A 25,764-nucleotide genomic window follows, 5' to 3' on the forward strand; every position below is an offset into this window, starting at 1 on the left:
CGACGCAGACACAACTACGTGTGCTCACTACAGCATAGGGCTACGCAAAAGTATAAATCAGGCCTACGGCGTAGCCTGTACACACAAGTACAAATCAGCCCTTAGTAGGTTAACAGGTCATTGTAAATGATTCTGCAGTTAGGCTAGTGTAAAGTAGTTGAGTTGCTGGGGGGCTGGAGGGGCCTGTTCCACGATGTATCTCTAAATAAAAATAAGTAAACAGAACTCAGCAGGTTAGGCTTTGGTGGGGAATAAAGAGTTCACAGATATCATTGATCATAGCATCCCTTGACGCTGCCTGAGCTGCTGAGTTCCTTCAGCACTGTGTGTGTGTAATTTCCAGCACTGCACACAGTATATTCCATTTGCGGTCTCAACAGCACTTGGTATAGCTGCAACAAGACATCCCGACTTGTGTATACAATGCTCTGTCCACAGCCCTGTGCTGTCTTCACCACCCTGTCTGACTGTGTCACCACATTCAGGGAACTGATTTACAGGGAGTGATTTACAGCACTCCCGAGGACCCTGTCTTACACTGCATATATCCTTCCCAAAATACATCCCATATCATCTATCTGAACTAAGGATCTTCCTTCGCCCTTTGCCCACTTTCTTGTTTTATCTAGATCCTGTGTAAACTTATGCAACCTTCATCATTGTCTTTTATACAGCAGCCATGCCGTCTAATATCCGAATCATTAGTACATCTTCTAAACAATAGAGGGCCTGGCACTGACCCCTGTAGCACACCACTGGTTACAGGCCTCACTGCCACCCCCTGGCTCCTTCCATCAAGCCGAAATGCTAGAGGAACTAACCAGGTCATGCGGTGTCTCTGGAGGTGAATATACCGTCATCGCTCTGGGCTGAGACCCTTTATCAGGTCTGCAAAAGGAAGGGGGTGGAAGCCAGAATAATAAAATGGAATGGCCCATTGTCTGCTCCTGTTAGATTCCTTCTCCTTCAACCCTTTACCTCTTCTGTCTGTCCCCTCCCAGTTTCTCCCATCTCCTTGGAGCCTTCTCATTCTATAAAGATTAGCTTTTTTTGTCACATGTACATCGAAACACCATGAAATGTTTCGTTTTGTATCGGTGACCAACAGTCTAAGGATGTGCCGGGGCCAGCCAGCAAGTATCGCCATGCTTCCGCTGCCAACGTAGCATGCCCACAACTCACCAACCCTCACGTATTTGACGTTGGAATGTGAAGGGAAACCAGAGCATCACAGCTAGCTGGAGTCAAGGAGAGAACATCTAAGCTCTTTGCAGACAGCAGCAGGAATTGAACCTGGATCAGTGATCGATGGCACTGTAACCTCTTGCGCTAACCGCTTCACACCTGTGCCGCCAATAAAAATAAGTAGAAAACTTATTAGAATTTATTTTGGAAAATACAGCAGCATTACTTGGAAGAACATAACATTTGTATTAATACATTGGAAATCAGGTCCAATTTTTAAATATAAGCTTAAGATATTATTAGCAAGATTGACATGTGTGCTTTTCATTGACAGGCTTTATCCGTTGGTATTTTTCCATATGTTTTGAAACTACTTCAGAGTTCAGCCCGGGAATTGAGGCCACTTCTTGTTTTCATCTGGGCCAAAATCTTGGCTGTGGATAGTGTGAGTAATATCGTTGTTTCATTTTAAAGGAAATGCATGGAAAACATTTCATTTGGGATGTGGGCAAAGTATGCAGAATTTCTTTTGATTTCTCAAGAACTGAAACTTATTTGTGCAAAGTGAGTTTTTTTTTGTACAAATTGCATTCTGCCACGTGCTTATGTAGTTGTCTTTCTTGGATCTTATCCTGAACCCTGCAAAACTAGTAAGTCTGAAACTTAACAGTATTATTCAACTCATTTAATATTAGCAATGTATTGGAATCTGTGGAATTATAATAAAAACTGACAGGAAGGGAATGAGGATAGTAACAGCAGGGCAATAGCTTTCTTGTGGATGAATGATGATCCATTTAATGATTCGATGCCTTTGTATTGTCCTAAATCCTTCCGCTTATCCAGATGCTGTTGACCTCTTAGCCGTGCTGTGCATTTCCATGTTTTGCTGAGTCGGTCTTTGTTCTAATCTGCTCTGTCAGCTCTACGTCATCTGCCATCTGCTCCTGAATAACTCCCTTTGCAAACATCGGGTCAGTTTCCACACCCATTCTCATTTGCACCCGCTTTCTGGACTCTTCACCAAGCCACGTCTAATGTACCGCTAGGTGTGATATTGAGACCTGCATGAGTAAGCTTGTGTAACTCATTACCAGCTAAACTGAAGCTATCCTGCCTGATCGTCTGTAAAATTTAAAAGGCTTCAGTGTACTTAGTTCTGAACAGTCATAAGAACCAGCTGCTGAGCTGCTAAGTCAGTCTTTAACATGAGATTTTGCAGATGCAGAATATCCACAGTAACTTTCTTACTCTCCGTTATGCCACTGGCTTTTAGGGCAGCAATGAATGTCCTCCATCTCTGGCGGTGTTCAGGGCTACCTGCTTAGTTCCAGTACCCAAGAGGACATGTCCCACCACATCCAGTGACTAGAGATCAGTGGTACTGGCCTCATATTTTATGAAATTATTAGAAAGATTGGTCCTGACACACCTACAGAGCATCGTAAATCCATCTCTGGATCCCCCTGCATGTTTCTTACCAACCACTCTGTAACCTGGGGGATAATGCTATCAGGTCCTGGGGATTTTTTGCACCTTAGTGTTCTTTAAGGAACCCAACATTACCCTCTTATTTAATCTCCACTTTCTCTCCTCAGTAAATATTGATGCAAAGTATTCATTTAGGACCTCAGTCACATCCTCCATCTCCAAGCACATGTTCCCTCCTTTATCCTTGAATGATTCTACTCACTCCCTAGTTATCCTAATCCTCTTGATAGATGTATAGAATACCTTGGGATTCTCTTTAATTATGGAAGAGATGTGGAGAAGGAAATGTGCTAATAAATTGGGGAAGTGAATCAAGATCAGTAATAGGATGGGAGAGTCTGTTGACTACCCTGACATTAGAAGAGATGAGTAAAGATGATTAAGGATATGCAGTAGTTCCTCCAGTGTGTCCAGGAATAAATGAGCAACAAGCAAGATATAAAATAGAACGTTACTGCACAGTACAGGCCCTTTGGCCTATGATATTGTGCTGACCTTTTAACCTACTCTAAGATCATTTTAATCCTTCCCTCTTACTTAACCCCCCATTTATCTTTCATCCATGTGCCTATCTAAGAGTCTCTTAAATGTTTCTAATGTATCTGTCTCTACCACCAGCCCTGGTAGTGCATTCCACACATCCACCACTCTCTGTTAAAAACCTAACCCCCTTTAGTTTCCTCCGATCACCTTAAAATTATGCTTCCTCGTAAGATGCCAGAGGAATTCAGCAGGTCAGGCCACATCTGTGGAGGGAAAAAAATGCTTGTTTCTTACTTCAGATTTCATCATTTGTAGTAATCTTGTGTCTCTAGAATAAATGAGATCAGATTAGAGTAGGAGAATATCTAGCAAAACAATCCATAAGCTACATCACTTCAACTAATAAGCGAGAAAGACGTAAGCATATTGAAGAACAGAGTGGAGAAAAGCTGATGTTGATCAGTTCAGTTGAGAAAACGAAAGGAAACAATGAGCTGAACTACCAAATACTGATGTGGAGCTGCAGTGCAAAGCATTTTAAATGATGTTCAGTGGAGCTTGCATGATGTATATTATCCCAAAAACCAAAACAAATTAACCTGATGAGAGAATCTGAGTAACTTAAACTAAAGGAATAAATTGAGTGAAATGTATATATGCACTTTGTATGGAATGCAGATGTGAAAGATGGGAAAGAATTGTTTTAAAATATTGGGATTGCATAGATTAGTGATGAAATCAGTTATCACAGGATGTTACAGCTAGCAAAATACTCTTTCAGTCATAAATATCAAAACAAGGAAAAGTGAGTTGAGATCAGATGAAGATAAAATCTTGGACAACAATAAAATGGTAGAAGTAGTCATTTTTTTCTTTAGTCCTTGCGTGATAGTTGTGAGAATGAAATTAGGATATGAGGTTAGAAATGAACAAATCATTAGTACAAAAATAACAAAGTACCAAGGCACAAACCCATGGACTGGACATATTACATCCAAATGTTATCAAAGTATCTGCAGAAGAAACAGGTGTATTAATTCATTAGCGCTGGTGGATATACAGATAGTTTACATAATATGTTTGCTTAAGAAAGGATAACCTAGTGTGTTTGAGAACTATTGAGTAGTAACTTGGTATTGATAACAGAGCAAATACTGAAGTGTTAGCAAATGGAAACACTTGTTGACCATTATCTTTGAACTCTGTAGAAATAAGAGGATAATTTCAAGGTTAAATGAGTAGATGCAATTTATCCACAAGAAAAAAAATCTGCAGATGCTGGAAATCTGAGCAACACACTCAAAATGCTGGAGGAACTCTGCAGGCCAGGCACCATCTATGGAAAAAGTACAGTCGATGTTTCGGGCCAAAGCCTTTCAGCAGGACTGGAGAGAAAAAGCTGAGAATAGATTTAAAAGGTGGGGGAGGGGAAAGAGAACCACTAGGTGATAGGTAAAACCTGGAGGGGAGAGATGAAATAAAGAGCTGGGAAGTTCACTGGTAAGATGAAGTGAGAGAGGGAAAAGGGGATGGGAAATGGGGAAGGGGTGTTGGTTTGAGGGGCATTGCCGGAATTTGGGGAAATCGATGTTCATGCCATCAGGATGGAGGCTACCCAAACGGAATATAAGGTGTTGTTCCTCCAACCTAAGTGTGGCCTCACCATGACAGTGGAGGAGGCCATAGATGGACATATCAGAATGGGAAGTAGAATTAAAATGAGCGGCCACTGGGAGATTCCACTTGTTCTGGCGGACGGAGCGTAGATGCTTGGCGAATCAGCCTCCTAATCTCTGTCGGGTCTCACCGATGTACAGCAGGCCACACTGGGAGCACCGAACTTAGTAAGTGACACCAACAGACTCGCAGGCGAAGTGTCACCTCACCTGGAAGGGCTGTTTAGGACCCCTAATGGTTTCCAGTGATCTCTGCTAAGGTGGAATGGGATGTGGGAATGAGTAATTTCATGACTGAAAACTGAGACTGAGTAAAGATATGAGACCATAAGAGATAGGAGCAGAATTAGGGCATTTGATCTATAGGGTCTGCTCTGTCATTCCATCATGGCTGATTTATTATCCCTCCAACCCCATTCTCCTGCCTTTTCTCTGTAACATTTGACACCCTTACTAATCAAAAACCTTCCAACCTCTGCTTTCAGTAAACCTGTTACTAGGTGGAAACTGTCAATGATTTCACAAACTATATGAGTGACAGCTTATAAATCTGTTGGTGTTAGCAAAATTGGGTTGGGTGTGGAAATGGCCAGTACTGAGGATATCAACAACATACACAAGCAGACATAAACTTTGCAGAATGGGAATTGTTGAATTAGAAACTCAGTGTGCAAGTTTGAAATATTACATTTTGTTAAGTAAAATGAAGTCACAAATTGCACCACAGAGTAACGAGAGAAACTTCAACTGAACTTACACAGATCATCATTATAAAAGCTAGTGACACACTAAGGTGTGGTACAGCTTCTTTGCTGAACTGTCTTGATTCCTCAAACAAGTTATCCATGCGCGTACAGTTCTAACATAACATGGTTTTAACTGAGACTTGTAGCCCTGTTCCAGATACCAAACCGCTATGTTGATCTATATTAATCCAAACAATTTTCCAGTCATCTGAGTCCAAATGAAGAGTCTGGACCCAAAATGACAACTGTCCAATTCCCTCGAGAGATGCTCCTCCAGTGCTTATTTTGTGTTGTTTCACATTCCAGCAGCTGTGCTCTGTTGCAGTCAGGATCATCATTGCTGCTTTGTGGAGCACATGATTTTCTATGTTTCATCAATAACTATAGTTCAGAAGCAGTCCATTGCCTCTATGAAGCCTTGAGCTATCCCCAGGTCATGTAGGAGAGTGGTTGAGAACAGTAGAATGGAAGGGATTAAGGGGAAACTGCAGATGATTATGAGGAATAAGAAGAATTGAGGGTGAAACAAAATTAGTTACCTACATAGTGAATGAGTAGACTTCATAAGCTACATGACCTATCTGTACCGTATAATTCATTTGATCGTTCTGATGAGCAAAGAGAAATATATCTTTTATGGGGTTTTCAATATTTAAGATGCATCACACAAAAAAATCCCAATAAGATAGAGAACACAATAATAAAATAATAATTTTTATTAATAATTAACTTTTAATAATTACTTTAAACATAAACATGTCAATGAAATCAGCACAACTAAGATTTTTTTAAAAATAGATAATTGACAAAGTCCTTATGTACCTGAGTTCTCTGACAAGTAATTTGGGTAGTGAGACATAGAGAGGAATATCATGGTAACTTAAGAAAAAAAATTGCCTTTTTGGAAAGAAGGATTTAATCAGTGAAGCAGCATTTGAAAAAAGTGACAGTTTTGTATTTTTTTTATTATGAAAGATTTTTTTGCTGTCTCAAATCCAGAGTAATAATCATTTCGTTCTCATTTACACTTGTTTACTGGAAAAAAATGACAATAAACAATCTTGAATCTTGAATTTCACAACAACTTTGATGGCCTAAATAAATGAATCCCCAGAAGATTTATTTCTCAGGATATTCTTTCTTACTAAGATTTAGCAGCACACCAACATTTTGAGTATTTTCTTTTAGACAATTTTGTTACAGTGGCTGTCGAGTTGGGGTTTCATACTAATTAATCTGCACTGTAGGGGAATGAAGGATTGACATACTTCTTTAGTTGACTGCTTTGAAATTTTCTTCTCTTTGAACTTTTTGCAGAGCATACTGGCAGTGAGTACTTGTGTATGCTGAAGTGTAGGAGTACTTATTATAGTTTGTCTTTGCTGAAAGATCTTAAGCATAATTTTTGAATTTCCTTGAAGTGTGTGTTGTGTGACAGTTATATCTCATTATTTCGTTCTTTGCTCTTTTTCAAGGTTTGCTGCCTATAGCATTTTGGTCATTTTCATATGGTATATGGAAGCAAGGCCACTTAGGCCAAAGTCATTCAAGGTGCCCTTTGTAACCATGACATTTTAACCGTTGACCTTGCATTTCTTTTTATTGTGTCGCTCAATGCATTTCTTTGCTGCTTCAACGTGTCTTGATTACATGCCGCAAGAGATTCCGCAGATGCCGGAAATCCAGAGTAACACATCCAAAATGCTGGAGGAACTCAGCATGTCAGCTATGGAATGGGAATAAACAGTCGGTGTTTCAGGCTGAAACCCTTCACCAGCTTGATTATAGGAATACCTCAGGAATTCTCCAAGTGTCTATTCTTTCAACAATCTGCACTCCTTTCCCTCCTTGCATTCTCAGTGAGTATTAGAATATGGTCAATTTCTACATGAAACTGAGGCATCCATGATTACTTCTCTCTGCACCCATGAATGTGTGGCTAGGCACAGCTCAAATGCCATTCATAAATTTGTTGGCAACAGAATTATTGTTGGCAGAATTTCAGATGGCGATGAGAAAGCATACAGGGGCGAGATATATCAGCTAGTTGAGTGATGTTGCAACAACCTTCCACTCAACATCAGTAAGACCAAAAAATTGATTGTGGATTGCAAGGTTAAGAGAAGGAACTTACACCTGTCCTGATAGAGGAATCAGAAGTGGGAAGAGTGAGAATTTCAAGCTTGGGTGTCACCATCTCTTAGGATCTAACCTGGTCCCAACATTGATGCATTTACAAAGTAGGTACGACAGTGGTCATATTTCATTAGGAGTTTGAGGAGACTTGGTATGTCACCAAAGACCTTTCACAAATTTCCACAGATGGAGAGCATCCTAACTGGCTGCATCACAGTCACTGTCTAGTGTTGGGGAGGCACTGTGGAGGATCAAAATAAACTACAGAATGTTGTAAACTTACGTCAGCTCCGTCATGGGCACGAGCCTCCCCAGCATCCAGGACACCTTCAAGGAGTGATGCCTCAAGAAGGCAGCATCCATCATCACCCAGGACATGCCCTCTTCTTATTGCCACCATCAAGAAGGAGGTACAGGAGCCTGAAGACACACACTCAACAATTCAGGAACTACTTCTCCCCCTTTCCATAATTTACAGTTTTTATTATTATGCATGTCAATGTACTGGTGCCATATAACAACAAATTTCACGACTTATGCCAGTGATATTAAACCTGATTCTGATTCCATCCTAGCCAGCCTCTTGGCGATGGATCCCAATTACAAAGAGAGATCCCAGATATTCAGAGAAATATTGCACATTGTTGAAATTTAGAGTTCTTGGTGGTTGGGAGTGGGTGCTGGCTGGGGAGGGTGGAAAATAGTGAAACAAGTTGTGACGTGATGTTAAATTTACTTCATCTGGTATCTACAGTTTTTATTTCCTCTGCACTTAAAAATGAAAACTGAATCATGGTAATATTTTAGTTATGTAAGCACCCATTATGAGTTGTTTATTAGTCACACTAAACTGAAACAATCATTTTAGATCAAATATCGATTCCATTAAGGGCTTGTATTCTTTTAATGCATTTGGCATCAATTGTTCTCATATGCTGAATGGAAGTGGGCAGCCCCACTCATGCCCTGACTATGGCTCTAAAGTGAGGAAGTGTTTTGCTCTGCAGTCATGCTCTTATCTCTTCAATTTAAGACTATTTACAAGGTTGATCCTTCTGCTTAGTATCATTCTCTGTGTAGCCAACAAGATGAGCCCACGTTAATAGGAATTTATTTCTATAGAAAAATCACTTTCAGTGCTATTGTGATGCCATAAAGCATCAAAATATTTACCATTGTGTATTGCAGATGTTGCTATTAATCAGGAGAAGCCATTTAGATATTATTATGTAATAGGAAGTCTAAAATTCATTATGGAAGTGATATTATTGGAAGTGGAGTGGTCAGAACTTGAGTATTCTCTTTATACAGTTTGCAAGTTGATTTTTGTGAACTAGCAATATTTAAAGACTAAATTGAAACGAAACTGGTGAAAGTCTTTACTTTTTTGTGATAATCTATTTAACAGATTGATGTCCACTGTAGGGGAGTGGGCTGTTGCTTCATATCAAACCTCCACTTAAAGATTAACATTTATCATTTTGTAGTAGTTAAATGAAATAATTAGTGTAAAACAGAAATAAAAAGTAGTGAGGTAGTGTTTATGGGTTAGTGTCCATTTAGAAATCAGATGGCAGAGGGGAGGAAGCTGTTCTCGAATTGCAGAGTGTGTGCCTTCAGGCTTCTGTACCTTCTTCCTGACAGTAGCAATGAGAAGAGGGCATGTCCTGGGTGCTGGGGTTCCTGCCTTCCTGAGGCACCGCTCCTTGAAGATGTCTTGGGTACAATGGAGGCTAGTGCCCATCATGGAGCTGACTAATTTCACAACTTTCTGCAGCTTACTTTGATCCTGTGCAGTGCCATCCCACCCCCCCCCCACTCCCATACTAGATAGTGATGCAGACAGTCAGAATGCTCTCCATGCTACATCTGTAGAAGTTTGAGTGTTTCAGGTGATAAACCAAATCTCCTTAAACTCCTAATGAAATATAGCTGCTGTCTTGCCTTCTTTATAGCTGCATCACTGTGTTGGGACCTGGTTAGGTCTTCAGACATATTGACACCCAGGAACTTGAAATTGTTCACTCTCTCCACTTCTGATCTGTCTATGAGGATTGGTTTGTGTTCCCTCATCTTGCCCTTCCTGAAGTCCACAATCAGCTCTTCGGTAAACTGCTTTACCAAATTAACATTGGTGGAAGGAATTTAAGGTGATTGGATCTGGCTTCTTTTCAGTTACTGCTGCTAATTTAGGACAATATACATACAAATTATATAGTGGAGTTAAAATTTAATGCCAATGTAGTTGAAATTGTGTGACATTTGTGTCACTTCATTTTGATATACAGTTCGTCAATAGGAAGTATGGCAAATCCTGAATAAAGCTGCTCTGGATAAGATAAATCTATTGTCTGCCTCAGCCTCCTTTGTAATTTGATAAAACAATAAACACAAGAGATTCTGCAGATGCTGAAAATCCAGAGGAGCTCACGTACACAAATTACTAAACGAACTCAGCAGGTCAGGGTGGGCAATGATTGACCTGATCTGTTGAGTTCATCCTGCATTTTGTATGTGTTACATAAGATAAAACAAATACCCTTCCTCTGAGCCCCTTAACCACTTTTTGCATTGCCACTTGTTTTGATACTATGGATTTTATTTTACGATCAGTGTGGAGTTAGCTGGCTGGTGGTGTAACGACATCCACACCAGACTTCGAGGCCAGCGGGCCCGGGTTTGAATTCGGCCGGCTCTTGGCACGCTTTCCATCTTCGCTGGGTTGAGCTAGCAACTCGTCCTCGTTAAAAACAGACAAAATGCGAAAGAAACGGCAAGGTTTTCACCCAATGCGCCTGATGTGGAAGGGGACAGCAACAATGTAGAGTTGATGTTTAAAATACTTTAAATCAACCAAAATAATATCATGGGCATTCTGATAACAAGATTTATTTTGTCAGAATTAACAGATTGTTCTAACACTTGAATTGTTTTGTTTCTAGGATTTATTTTTATATAATCATCTCATGTATGAACTGTGACATAGTAGTATCAAAGTTCAAAGTAAATTTATCATCAAAGTTAATACATTTCACCATATATTCCAGTGAGATTCATTTTCTTGTGGACATTCAAAAAGACAAAATAGAATCAATAAAAATCCGTACACAAAGATGATAAAGCAAAAACAAACATTTTCAATGTTTATATTATTTAGTTGTCGTTGGGAATTTATGCTGAAATGTTGGCTTATTTCTATTCTTTGTCAGTGTAGAGTGCAAAATTAAAAGTCAGGTTGTCATTAACTTCTCATCTGAACTGTTGGTATATTTTGCCAGGTTATATAGTGGAGCAAGTAAAATGTATGGTTTAGTAAAATAATGCAGCCGCTCTGTTCATGTGGGTATAAGTCAATAAATGCTTGTCACCATACATGTAAATCTAAAGATTGCCAACTTTGTGTTGTTGGAGATTCTGTGAATCATTAACATGAAAGAACATTTGTTGCTTAAAAATCAGTTCTGGATACCAGACTGTGGCATTTGCATGTTTATTTTTAATATAATTACTCTGCATGGCAAGGGTAAGCAAAGAAAGTTCAATGTATTTGTTGCAGTCATCAAAATTTATGCAGATTGTCACAGTGACCTTTGATGTTGCATTTGCCACTTAATTTACAAATGAGGAAATTTTATAGTCACCAATTTGAGAATGGAATGGCTTGAAAGAAAAAATATAATTCCTATCCTGTCATGAAAAGCCAAAGATCTGATATATAACTGGGTTTCCAATTATTAATTTGGAGCTACAGTCTCTAACTTGTGCAGATGTTACAGCAAAACTAATATTAGTGGAAGTGCTATAAACCATGTATCAGTGAACTATTATTTAAGACTTCTTTTTGTTCCACATATAAACATCTGTTTAGGGGATTAATAATGCTTCCATATTAGGCTTTCCCAAATCACTCTTGTCTTTTCTTCCTCTAACTTTTTAAATGTTGTACTGATTGAACTCCATGTGATTCAGTCAACGAATGTGATGCTGTGCTCCCAAACAGTCATAACAAATAATAGTATCTTTGCAATCCAATGGTACGTGTAAATAGTGTAATATTATCCACCTTGTCCATGCATTTACACTCAGTGGCCACATTATTAGGTACTTCCTGTCTTCTGCTGCTGTAGCCCGTCCACATAGAGATTCGACATGTGTATTCAGAGATGCTCCACTGCAGCGCATGGTTACTGTAACATGCAGAACAGACTCAATGGGCCACATGGCTTAATTCTGCTCCAATATCTTATGGTATTATGGCTAGTTGAGTTACTATTGCCTTCCTGTCAGCTTTAACCAGTCTGGCCATTCACCTCTGGCCTCTTATTAACAAGGCATTTTCTACAGGACTGCCGCTCACTGGATGTTTTTTGTTTTTCGTGCCATTCTCTGAAAACTCTAGAGACTGTTGTGCATGAAAATCCCAGGAGATCAGCAGTTTCTGAGATACCCAAGCCACCCCATCTGGCACCAACAGTTGTTGCACAGTCAAAGTCACTAAGATCACACTTCTTCCTCATTCTGATGTTTGGTCTGAATAACAACTGAACCTCTTGACCATGTCCGCACGCTTTTATGCATTGAGATGCTGCCACATGATTGGCTGATTAGATATTTGCATTAATGAGTAGGTGTACCTAATAAAGTGGCCACTGAGTGTATAAACTGTTGTAATTTGCAAGCAGTTTGCATTGCATATTAAATTGCTAAATCTTGATGTTAACCAGTTCACTCTTCCAAGGTTTGTATTCATGGCATAGCAACTGACAAACTGGAATAACTTTCTATTAAATATACCCGGACGTCAGATCAGCTTGATCTAAGTTCAAAGTAAATTTATTATCGAAGTACATATATGTTACCATATGCTACTTTGAAATTCATTTTCTTGTGGGTATTTGCGATAAGTATAAAGAAATACAGTAGATTCAAAGAAAAACTACACACAGGCGGACAAACAACCAATGTACAAAAGTCAACAAATTGTGTAAATACAAAGGGAAAAACAAAATAATAATAGATAAGTAATATATAACATTGAGAACATGAGTTGTACTTGAAAGTCCATAGGTTGAGAAACACAAACATGAGAAAATCTACAGATGCAGGAAATCTAAAGCAACACACACAAAATGCTGGAGGAACTTAGCCGGCCAGGCAGCATCTATGGAAAAGAGTAAACAGTCGACGTTTCGGGCCAAGACCCTTCATCAACCCTGATGGTTGAGGGATAATAAATTCCTGAACCTGGTGGTGTGAGACCTAAGGCTCTTGTACCTCCTTACTGATTGCAGCAACGAGAAGAGAGCATGGCTTGGATGGCGGGATGGTGGAGGTCTTTGATGAGTGCTGCTTTCATGAAAAAAACGCTCTGTATATATGTGCTTAACAGTGGGGAGGACTGAGCTGATCCACTACGTTTTGGAGGATTTTCACTTCTTGGGCATTGGTGTTTCCATACCAAGTGATTCTTGTGCTTTTAACTGTAAGCTAAAATGTCTGATGGATTCTGGAAATACAGAAGGCTTGGGAAAAGCTGCAGTGGTATTCAGAAAAATCATAGCTTTCACCAGCAAGAGTTGGCTTACTCCATTGCAGGGCGCCATGGTAGCGTAGCAGTGCGACAGTATTACAGCTCAGAGCGTCAGAGTTTGGAGTTCAATCCCAGTATCCTCTGTAAGGAGTCTGCAGAGTTCTTTAGGGGAATACGTGGGTTTTCCCTGGGTTCTCCGGTTTCCTCCCACAGTCCAAAGATGCACCAGGTAGGTTAATTGGTTATTGTAAATTGTCCCATGATTAGGTTAGGGTTAAATCAGGTTGTCAGGAGTTGCTGGGGCAGCACTGCTTGAAGGGTCAGAAGGGTCTACTCTGCACTGTGTCACTAAAGTATATACACATACAATTCTTTCATTGATATTGGCTCAAGCTCTATTTTTCTTGAGTGAGACTTGAAGGATGTCCAAATGATGTGGGACTCCAAAGACGATCTTTAGAATTCAGTATGATTCCATTTTCACCTTTGATATTTTCTATTTCAAATGTAGTCCTTTTGAACGCTGAAAGACATTAATAGAGTAGGTGTGGAGAGGATGTTTCCTATGGTGGGAGACTCTTGAGACCAGAGGACAGCCTCAAGATAGAGAGATATTCCTTTAGAATGGAGACTTCTTTAGCCAGGGAGTGGTGAATCTTTGCCACAGACAACTGTGGAGACCAAATCTTTATGTATATTTAAGGCAGAGGTTGATAGATTCTTGATTGATCAGGGCATGAAGGCATACGGGGAGAAGGGAAGAAACTGGGGCTGAGAGGAAAATTGGATTAGCCAGATAGCTAATTCAGCTCCTATATCTTATGGGTTTAAGAAGTTCTTAGATGCATGTAAATGTTTTCATTAAGGATTGTAATGTAAGCTATTTTACCTCAGCACTAGTTAATCATGGGGATTCACTTGAAAGCCAAACTTTCAAATCTTGGTTCTTGTTCCTGTCAGTTTTGATCTTTTTTTAAAAAATCAGGTTCCTAACAACAAATGAACTACATCTCATGAAACTGGGTACAACACACTTGAGGCAAAAATGCATTCACAAAACCGGAGGTTACTGCTTAGTCTGCTTAGAATCCGCAAAGGAAGTTGAATCTCTTCTGGCTTTAGTCAAGAAGTTAAGTGTTTGTTTTGTAGAAACATCCTCTGTCAGGTTAAGATCCTTCAGGGTCTTTTTATTTTAGAAAAATCACCTGATGTTATCCTGGACTCTAGCAGATACAATCCTAGTCCATTGAGTATTTACCTAGTAGACATTCCAAGAAGTAGTCTGATAAACAGCTTCCAAATGATTAATATTCTTTCCCCAATTAAGATGCCAATACTATACGCTGTGGCCTCGCCAATGCCCTATTTAACTGAAGCATTATCTCCCTACTTCTATATTGAACTCCCAAGCAACAAGTGATAACATTCTGTTAGCTATTCTAATTATTTGCAGTCTCTGCATATTAACCTTTGTGAATCATTAACCAGATCCTTCTGCATGAAACTTTTGCATTATTTAATCATTTAGATGGTATTGCTCATTTATATTCCTCCTGCTTAAAAAAAAGAACAATTTCAATTATTTTTGTGTTTAGAAGAATGGGTGGGGGGGGGGGTCTCAATGAAATCTCATCAAGGCTCCAATGAAGGTTCTCAACCCAAAACATTAACTCTTTATTCCTTTCCATAAATGCTACCAGACCTACTGAGTTCCACCAGCATTTTGTCTGTGTTGCTCTGGATTTCCAACATCTGCAGAATCTCTTGTGTTTATTTATATATACAGTCGATTTGTTGTTAGCTAGCCAATCCATGTCAATATGCTACCAACTATATCATGGTTGTATATTTCCCACAACAACCTTCAAACAGCCTTGACGTATAATGGCATAACAGTTGTCAGGTACCCCACCATCATTATACTGGGAGGGGAGGATGAGTCTCCATAAACCAGAAATTCAACTGAGAGCAGCCATACCAATGTTGTGGCAAAGGGACCCCATGTCCATTGAGCTGGGTATCCATTGGTGAGTGACTTTCCTCCTGACTTCTCAAGACCTTTTCCCCCCTCTCTGCAAGGCATTGGTATGCTGGCATGATGGAATACTCTGCATTTGGTTGAATGAATGCCCCAGAAGACACTCAAAAAGAGCTCAGTATTATACAGTATAAAGCCGCGCATTTGACTAACACCTCATCCACCACCCTGAATATTGGAGGCTGTAGCCATCAAATATGAGGGTGGATTTGAGGTGGAGGATTGTCTATGATCTTATTGAACAGCAGAGCAAACTCCAGGGAGAGTCTGACTTATTGCTGCTTCTGTTATGTTATTATGATAATTCTATTATTGTAATGTAGTTAATCAGTGTTGCTGTTTGATATCTGTTGTAACCAAGTTAGTATGCTTACAAATATGATGTGAAAGATAAATCCACTCTTAAGGATTGTCCACTGCACTGTTGTGTTTGTGGCTCCTGGTTTTATTGTTTTTATGTGTAATAAAGTAGATTATTGTGTTGTAATTACCCTCCATGTCCAACAAAACTGCTTTTTGTTAAATAAGGTTAAGCATTTGAAAGATGGATAGACCTTCAGTAAGTTACGCGAGTTACTTCAGATTCCATGAGACATAGGAAAAGTATTAGGCAATTCAGCCCATCAAATGTGCTCCACTGTTGAGTCATTGCTGATTAATCCTCCCCCCCCAACCCCGTTCTCTTGCCTTCTAACCCTATGCCTTTGACACCCTTACTAATCCAGAACCTATCACCCCCCGCTGTAGATGTACCCAATGACCTGGCTGCCACAATGATTTTTGCAGATTCACCGTTCTCTGGCTACAGATCCCAACACCTGCAGTCTCTTGCGTATCTCTTAAATGATTTTAAATGAGTTATTTATTGTGCCTATTTTGACTAGCTTGAACTTTTATGGCTCAGTGCTCAGTAGCTGTTAACAAATGAGTTTAAAATTCTGAGGAAGTAACTGATTAGTTGTCTAATTAGTCTGGAGTGACTGTCCAGATAAGCATTATTCTCAATTCATTTAACTATTTAACTATAAGAAACAAAATTCTGCTTCACCTTTCTATCTCTTGGCCATTAGTTACACAGATCATTATATAGGCAGTGTCTTATGTCTTTAAAGTTGCATTATTATTGATTGTAGCATGAAAATTTGGCTAATTTGAAGCAGTCATTCTGGCATAAGCTGTTTGCTTGAGTAGAAGACTATTAAATAGTTTACATGTTGTATACCCATTCCAGAGGAGAGGAAATCAAGTTTGTTTATTGTCATTCTTAAGGAGAACGAAATGATTGCTGCTCTGGATCTAAAGCAGCATTAAAAAACACAAGCATAAAGAACACTTTTTAAAAAAACACACAATAAATATAAATATAAAAATAATCCCATAAAGCACAAGTTACAAGTAAATGTTATGTACGTAAAGTGATACTGGGTGCTGTGTATGTAATGGGGGTGGGGTGTGTTAATAAGTGGACGTGTTAATCAACCTGACTAATACTAAGAAGAGTCTGATAACTTTATTGTTGCAATTTCATTGACAGGCAAACTTCCCCTAGAGTTGTTTCGTGACTTTATCAACTGCTGATTACTTTTTTTTCACAGTCTTGCCAGGCTGATCTAGTGAAAGATAATGGCCACAAATACTTCCTGTCTGTTCTGGCAGACCCATACATGCCGGTGAGTTCCTTTCTCATTACTCTACGCCAATGCTATCTTTAAAACAAGAAACAACAGTTGCTGCTTTACAGCAAGTGAAGCCTCTCATTCGAGTTTTACCTCTGTTGTGCAGGGCAAGGAAATGGTGATTGCTCTATAAATTAGTCATCAAAAACACATTTAAAGTTAAAAGTTAATTGAAAGTAAGTTTATTATGAAAGTACATACATGTCACCATATACAACCCTGAGATTTATTTTCTCATGGGCATACACAATAAATCCATAATAGAAGAATAACCATCATAGAATCAGTGAAAGACCTCACCAACTGGCTGTTCAACCAGTGTACGAAAGATAACAAACCGTGTAAATACAAAAAGAAATAATAATAATAATAAATAATTAAGGAATAAATATTGAGAACATGAGATGAAGAGTCCTTGAAATTGAGTCCATTGCTTGTGGGAACATTTCAGTGATGGGGCAAGTGAAGTTGTATGAAGTTATCCCTTTGGTTCAAGAGCTTGATGACTGTTAATGACCGTTCCTGAACCTGGTGGTGTTAATGATGGCACTGAAAAGCTCCCGTATCATCTTCCTGATGGCAGCAATGAAAAATACATAGATAAATACATACACAACTGAAAGGTAGCAACAATAATTGGAAATTTGACTTTGTATGCATCTTTTCAGTTTCAGGTTGGTCTAAAGTTCTTAACAAATTTATTTTAGAGCCATGAAGTGATACAACACAGAAAAGTGCCCTTTGCCTTCTTGCTGACCATCAAGTTTCTATTTTATTTTAATTGTTTTTTTTCTCTCATTCATATCAACTGCTTCTGATTCTACATTATGGACTGCAAGACCTGTGGCAATTTGGTATGCAGAGTAAAGTCAGAACAATCGACAGATAGATGTGCTACCACATTTCTTCTGACAGAATTGTGTAAGCTCGTGTAGCTTTGTGTAATTCTGGCCACTAGATTTTAGAATTATAAAGAAGGCATGGTAACAGCGATATTTCATTTGGAGTTTGAGGAGAATTAGTATGTCACCAAAGACACTCACACATTTCTACAGATGTACCCTGGAGGGCATTCTAATTGGCTGCATCTCTGGTATGAAGGGGGCGACTGCACAGAATTGGAAAAAGCTGCAGAAAGTTGTAAACTCAGCCAGCTCCATTATGGGCAGTAGCCTCCAGGGGACCTTTAACAGGTGATGCTTCAAAAAAGCAGCATTGAACCTTAAGGACCCCCACCACCTTGGACATGTCCTCTTCTCATTGCTATCATTAAGGAGGAGGTCCGGGAGCCTGAAGACACACACTCAACATTTCAGGTACAGCTTCTTTCCCTCTGCCATCAGATTTCTGAATAGAAAATGAACCCATAAACACGCCCTCAGTATTTTTCCCCTCTCTTTGCTCTACTTGTTTTTTAATATATATATTTAATTGTAATTTATAGTTTTATTACTATGTACTGCTGCCACATACCAACAAATTTCATGACATATGCCAGTGATATTAAACTTGATTCTGATTCTAGAATGTTAAGCAAAAACGTGCAAAAGCATGAAAACAGGGGAAATGTGGTTTTAGCTACAGGGAGTGTCTTCAACTTCTTATTACTGGAGTGCAGCTTGACACAGAACATTGGTGGTCATTTTGAAGGATGGAACGGATTAGAGGCCTAATTCGTCCTAGTTCTTACTTTATTTTATATTTTGCAAACAGTGAATATCACAATTACTTGTTTATGTGGTTGTGCTGATTTAAGTTTCTTTTTGTTTAGGCTGAACACAGAACAATGGCAGCTTTTATTTTAGCTGTAATTGTCAACAGCTATAATACAGGACAGGTAAGTTACAGCTAAATTTAATAAAATCTGATGTGTTTACTTTATGCTTTCTTGACCTTGAGGCATCCTTAAATTCTTTACAGCTAGTGAAATATTTTTGATGATTTGTCACTGTTACCATCAGGAAACATGGCAGTACGTTGCTGCATGTCAAGTTCCTACTTAAAGCAGTGATAATCTATTTTAATGTTACTTATTGAAAGAGAAATATTTGCAAGATTACCAAAGATATCTTCCCTGCTCTTTCTTGAACCAATGCCATGTTTCAAAGCTCAGACAGTTTAGGTTCCTGTTGTACAAGGCTGAGCCTCATCTTACCGAAACAAATGATCATTGGTAGCTGTGTGCATTCTCTTCCATGTCAGAAGTTAAAGGAGCTTGCTTTGGGCTTAAGACAATAAACTATTTTTCATCCAGAGAATAGGGAGTACTTGGGCAGTGCAGTTAAACACTTTTTTTTCCAAATGTTGACACTCTAGCAGTGCATCACTCCACTGGCAATGCACCACTCTGTCAATCTAAAATTATGCTATGAACCTGAAGCAGTCATAACCTTCTGACCAAAGCCAATATGTGACTGATTAAGCCACATATAAAAAGTTATTCTTATAAAATATATACCACAATAGCTGTAGACCATTATGATAAATGTTAACCAAATGTACATCTTTTTCTTTCCAGTGATTTTTCTGTTTCAATCTCCAAGAGTATTTTTATGCTTTCCCAAGGCAATTTATAAGCTTTAAGAAATTCTTGATCATTTCTCCAAAAAGCTTGCAAGTAAAATTTGCCCAGTAAAAATCCATTTTAAAAATAAATTATTTTGTTTGCCACCTCTTCCTTGGATCTATTTACAGCATGATGCATCCTCCATATTAATATTCAGTACACTTGCTCTTTTATCCTGCCCATTTTTGAACGAAGTATATACTTCTCTTTATGAATATCAAGAGAGAAGTTGTGTTAACTCGGCTACTTTTGAATAGCACTATTCCTGAAACTGTTACATTCATTTTACCCTCTAAGGTTTATCCATTGGAATTTTATCTAACTTAGTAAAAACACTCCCTGCATTCATAATAATCACTCTTCACACGAATATGAGCATCTGCACATTTGTCTGTTTCACCTTAAATCCAGTGAAACAAAATGACAGTGCTCCAGGTAACATGGAGATGAATCTGCATCTCATTCTCCCTGCATTTTCAAGTGCCTTTATCTCATGATTTTGCAGTATGCTTACTGTGGCTTGATTACTTCTTTTCCTACCACCGCACCTTGCTACATCAGTTGAAGCAGGGATTTGCCATGTGTCCCGTGAGGCCACTTGACCACATGTGTTGCTGAAGCTAGAGTTCGTACTTTCCATTTCCAGTTTAGTAGATGCACCTCCCCAGTTTCTCAGTATGGGTTATTGGCTAATCATGTCTCCTTTAGGTTTTATTATAATTCTAGTTCTTATTACCCCAGATTAATTTTTTGTTAAAAGATAGAGATGGGCACTCTTACCTAATCTAATTCTAAATTAGATTTGTTCTTGCAAATACCCAGGACAAACATTTTATTTTATTTTTGGTCCTTTCAGCAGAATGACTCCCACGTTCTGCTATCTACTGCAGAGCAGTTTATAGAAATTCAAAAATGTCCTCATTCAGTGCCCCCCCATTCGGTTTTTGACTAAGATTCAAGCTTTTAGATTGTTTAATGTTATTTCCTGTACACAAGTGTAAAGGAGAATGAGATAATTGTTAATTCAGATCTGATGCAACGTTTAAAAAAAAACACAATAAGATAACACCATAATAAAAAAACACAATAAATATAGATACATAGGATAGCTTAAACACATAGATTGTATGTTCATAAAGTGACGCTAGACACAAGAGTGTCTACATAAAGTGAGTCTGACAGGAAATGATAAAGACATTTTTTGCACAAATGCCACATCTTTAAAGGGTGTTGAAAAGGTGTGAATATTTTGATTTTTTTCATGAACATTTTACTTAATGGTATAAAATAAAATTATTTAATATTTTTATTAAACCATCCAAAGTAGATTCATGTGAACACAGGTTCTTTGTAAAAAGTTGGCTCTCCAGTTGACCCAGGTCCAATGCATTTATTTCTGATGGTCTTTGCAGTGACAGTTCTGAAGCTGTTACCTGAACGTATGGAATTCCAGATAAGTTATGCAAATTGTGAAACTAATGAAATGCCAGGTTTCTAGCAGTTTAGATGTTTTTCCATTTTCTTTTTTGCAGGAAGCCTGTTTACAGGGTAATCTGATAGCCATCTGCCTGGAGCAGTTGAGTGATCCTCATCCTTTACTGCGACAGTGGGTTGCCATTTGTTTGGGTCGTATCTGGCAGAACTTTGATGCTGCTCGCTGGTGTGGTGTAAGGGACATTGCACATGAGAAGTTGTACAGTCTTCTCTCAGATCCAATACCTGAGGTAAAAGACCCTAAACCTGGTTGCTACTTCCAGTGAGTTAAATAGCAATGCCAAAATCAGAAAATAAGTTAAATGAGGGCATAGGAGAATGAGGGGAGATTTGATTCAAGGATACAAAATTATGAGGGGTGTAGACAGGGTAAATGAGGTTGGGTGAGACTAGAATGAGAGGTCATAGGTTAAGTGTAGTTAAGTGAGAAAGGTGAAATATTTCTTCCCTCAGGGTGTTGTGAGTGTGGAATAAGCTGCCAGCAGAAGTGGTGGATGCAAGTTTGACTGCAACATTTATTTATCTGTCTATATACTGTATCTATCTGTCCATCTGTCTGCCCATCCAGTGTGGAGTCGGCACTTCCAGCCCTTTGATCCACGTCACCCCAGCACTCCCACAACCCCAGTTAATCCTAACCTATACCCAACACGCCTTTGGACTGTGGGAGGAAACCAGAGCATCTGAGGAAAACCACACATTCTACAGGAAGGACGTCCAAAGGCTCCTTACACAACAGTGCTGGAATTGAACTCTGAACTCTGCAATGCCCCAAACTGTAATGGTGCCGTGTTAACAGCTACACAGCTATGGTGCCTGAAGAGAAGTTTGGAAAAGTACATGCAGTTATATAGGGCTGTGGTCCAGGTGCAGGTTGATGTGACTTGACAGAATAGCAGTATAGCACAGACTAGATGGGCCAAACGGCCTATTTCTGTCTCTGACTGAGACTGTATCGGTATGTAAATGTCACTGACGCTATAATAACATTACGCTAACGGCTACACTACCGTGCCACCCCAACTGTACTTGTACAATGAATTATAGTTCATCATGTAATGTAATCCCATAAAATGTCCCATGAGGTTTGTCTTCTTCTGACAGAGTGTAACAAGGTGAGCTTTTAAACTATCGTGTACTTTAGGATTTTTTCTGCCAAACATCGTATGTTTTCTAAACTAAAAGTATAAGACTGTGGTAGCAAATGCTTAACATAGCAACAGTTTGGACTGGCATAATACAATTTTTTTCTTGCTGGTTTTGCTTTACTGCTTTATTATGGTGGTACACAGTTAGTAGCCATCCTGTGACATGTTGTTCTGTTTGTAAGTCCAGTGAATGTTGTTATCAGTTGATAGGATCACTGCTGATTAGCAATGGATGTCTGACTGAAGGGTGCTTTCCCTTTCATCCCTTGGGATGCTCAGGCTGTGGGATAACAAAGAAAGAAAAACATTGTAATCCTAGAGAGTCTTCTATGACCTCAGGATTTCAGGCAGTGAAATATTTTCAGAGTAATTACTTCAGTAACGTAGAGCAATAATACACTTTGTTTATGCAGCAAATTCCCACAAGCAGCAGAGATACTCACTTGGTGGCCACTTTATTAGGTACAGGAGTGGAAGCTGATGTAGTCTTCTGCTGCTGTAGCCCACCCTTTTCAAGGTTCAATGTGTTGTGCATTTGGAGATGCTCTTCTGCACACCACTGTTGTAACATGTAGCTCTTTAAGTTACTGTCACCTTCCAATCTGCCCATTCTTCCCTCACCTCTCTCATTGTCTACATAGCTGCTACTCACTGGACGGTTTTTGTTTCTCACATCGTTCTCTGTAAACTCTGTCATCGCTGATAATAAAATAAAATAACTGGACCCGGAACACATGCACTCTTATGAATTAACCACGCTTTATTTTACTTGTGCACAAGGAGAACAATATGGCTCCTGTCGCCACACTGTTCTGAAGTGTGGACAGAAAAATGCTATTGTTAGACAGAATTGGTACAAGTTACAGATATTGACCATTTGGTAAATTTTGTATGTTTGATTTCCTTACAGATGTACCATTCACAGTAGAGTCAAAAGTCAATAGAAAGTACAAGCTGACAACCGATGACACTTTAAAGTTATAAAAACCACTGTCACTTAGTTAGGTGTGTTTTGCATCCTTCTGTTATTCCTTCCTATGTTCAGGGAGCCTGCAACCGATAGCAACTCTACCAACTTAGAGGAGTACACGGCACCAGTGACTAGCTACATCAGCAAGTGCATCGATGATGTCACTGTGTCCAAGACCATCACTACACGCGCTAACCAGAAGCCATGGATGCCCGCGGAGGTGCGTGCGCTGCTGAGGACCCATGACGTCGCCTTCAGAGCAGGTGACAAGGCAGCCCTAATAACAGCGAGGTCCAAACTGTCCCAGGCCATCAGAGAGGCAAAGCGTGCACACGCCCAGCGAATCCACAGCCACTTCCAGGACAGCGGTGACACGCGACGCATGTGGAAGGGCATTCAGGACATCACCAACTACAAGACAACATCACCTGCCTGTGCTGGTGATGCCTCCCTCCCAGATGCGTTGAACAACTTCTGCGCTCATTTTGAGGTGGAAAATGACGTGGTGGTGAGGAAGACCACTCCTCCTCCCAATGAGCAGGTGCTGTGCCTTACCGTGGCCGATGTGAGGAAAACTCTACACAGGGTCAACCCACGGAAGGCTGCTGGACCAGACAATATTCCTGGCAGAGTGCTCAGAGGATGTGCAGACCAGCTGGCAGATGTTCTAACTGACATCTTCAACATCTCCCTCAGCAGCACCGTCGTTCCAACCTGCTTCAAGGCTGCCGCCATCGTCCCCATGCCAAAGAAGTCTTCAGTGTCCTGCCTCAGCGACTACAGTTCCGTTGCACTCACATCCATCACCATGAAATGTTCCGAGAGGCTCGTCATGAGGCACATAAAGACCTGCTGCCCCTGTCACTGGACCCCTGCATTTCACATATTGTCTCAACCGCTCAACAGACGATGCTATCGCCACCACCCTCCACCTGGCTCTCACCTACATGGACAAAAAAGACACCTACATTTGAATGCTGTTCATAGACTTCAGCTCAGTATTCAACACAATCATTCCTCAGCACCTGATTGGAAAGCTGAAACTGCTGGGCCTGAACACCTCCCTCTGCAACTGGATCCTAGACTTCCTGACTGGGAGACCTCAGTCTGGATCGGGAGCAGCATCTCCAACACCATCACACTGAGGAACGTTGTTTTGTTTTTACTGTGTACTATACCAGCAGCTTATGGTCAAAATGACAATAAACTTGACTTGACTTGACCTCATCTGCTTCTGGCAGCCCCTTCTGCGTAAAGGGAAGCTATGTTGTTCTAGTTTGGATACACAATGCTGCAGTCACCTTTACCTATCTTGTGTAGTGAGCAAGGCCCGCTCCTGTGCTCTCACTTCAAAGGTCTGTCATTCGAGGAATTCGCTCATAAATCTGATATTCCTTTGGAATGTAAATGCCAGTTGTGAGCATATTTGCCTCTCAGCCACTGCAGTGCAATGAAGTATTGTCTTTTCGAAGAGATTCGAACTCCATTTGTCCTCGCATAGAAAGGTATAGTGTGGAAATGGGCCCGACTGGCTCACTGAGGCCACGTTACACTAATCCTACGTTAAGTCCAGGTTTTATTCTCAAACACGAGAAAATCTGCTAATGTTGGAAATCCAAGCAGCAAACACAAGCTCAGCAGGCCAGATAACATCTGTGGAAAAGAGTGAACAGTCTACGTTTTGGGCTGAGACCCTTCATCAGGACTGGGGAAAAAAAATGGCAAGTCAGAGCAAGAAGGAGGGGGAAGGTTTTATTCTTTCCACGTTCCAACTGACTTTCTCCAGATTCTACCACTTACTGACACACTAGGGACAATTTCCTTAGTCGGAATGGCAGCCCAGCGGTTTGCGCAATGCTTTACAGCACAGGCTGTCATGTTGGGGTTTGCTTCCCACCGCTGTCTGTAAGGAACACGTACACTCTCTATGTGACCGTGTTAGTTTCTTCCTGGTGCTCCGGTTTCCTTCCACATTCCAAAGACGTACGGGTTGGGGTTAGTAATTTGTGGGCATGCTATGTTGGCGCCGGAAGCATGGCCCAGCACGATCCTCGCCGATTTGATTTGATATAAACGATGCATTTCACTGTATGTTTCGATGTGCTGCTTCCTTTTCACAAAAGCAGATTCAAAGATACCTCGTTCACTGTAAGGATGATTTGAGATGCCCTGAGTTTGCACAAAAAAATAGTATCTCAATATAAAATCTTTGTTTACATTTCTGGGTTGAAATTAATACATATAGCATTACATACAATGAATCAAGCTTATCACAGACAGATTTCACCAACCTTTGGACCTTTAGAAAATGAGATTTGAATTATTTGTACGTGCTGACACGAGAACTCAATTTGAACCTTTCTGAACCATAAATATGTAAAGATATTCCACTGGAGGATATTAAAAATGATTAAATGCTTCTTTACAATTGGTCACTTTGACCAGAAAACTTAACAAAGTCTATTAAAGTTTCTTGCAGAAGTAAGGATTTGATACAGATAAGCTGTACTTGCCACATGTACATTGAATCATATAGTAAAACGCATCCTTCGCGTCAAATCAAATCAGCGAGGATAGTTCTGGCCAGCCTGCAAGTGTTGTCGTGCTTCCAGTGCCAAAATAGCA

At 39.8% G+C, this 25,764-nt stretch overlaps 1 protein-coding gene across 1 annotated transcript in view; it reads left to right on the forward strand.

The window, feature by feature from the left end:
• rptor (regulatory associated protein of MTOR, complex 1) overlaps positions 1-25,764 on the forward strand; it is a 500,247-nt gene that overhangs the window by 266,125 nt on the left and 208,358 nt on the right. Inside the window, exons 13-16 of the mRNA XM_063030532.1 lie at positions 1,520-1,630; positions 16,881-16,955; positions 18,733-18,798; positions 21,060-21,251. Coding sequence (XP_062886602.1) covers positions 1,520-1,630; positions 16,881-16,955; positions 18,733-18,798; positions 21,060-21,251 — 444 coding nt within the window. The remainder of the gene's footprint in view (positions 1-1,519; positions 1,631-16,880; positions 16,956-18,732; positions 18,799-21,059; positions 21,252-25,764) is intronic.

The sequence above is a fragment of the Mobula hypostoma genome, chromosome 22, assembly GCF_963921235.1.
Source record: "Mobula hypostoma chromosome 22, sMobHyp1.1, whole genome shotgun sequence".
In the NCBI taxonomy this organism is placed as follows: Eukaryota; Metazoa; Chordata; class Chondrichthyes; order Myliobatiformes; family Myliobatidae; genus Mobula; species Mobula hypostoma.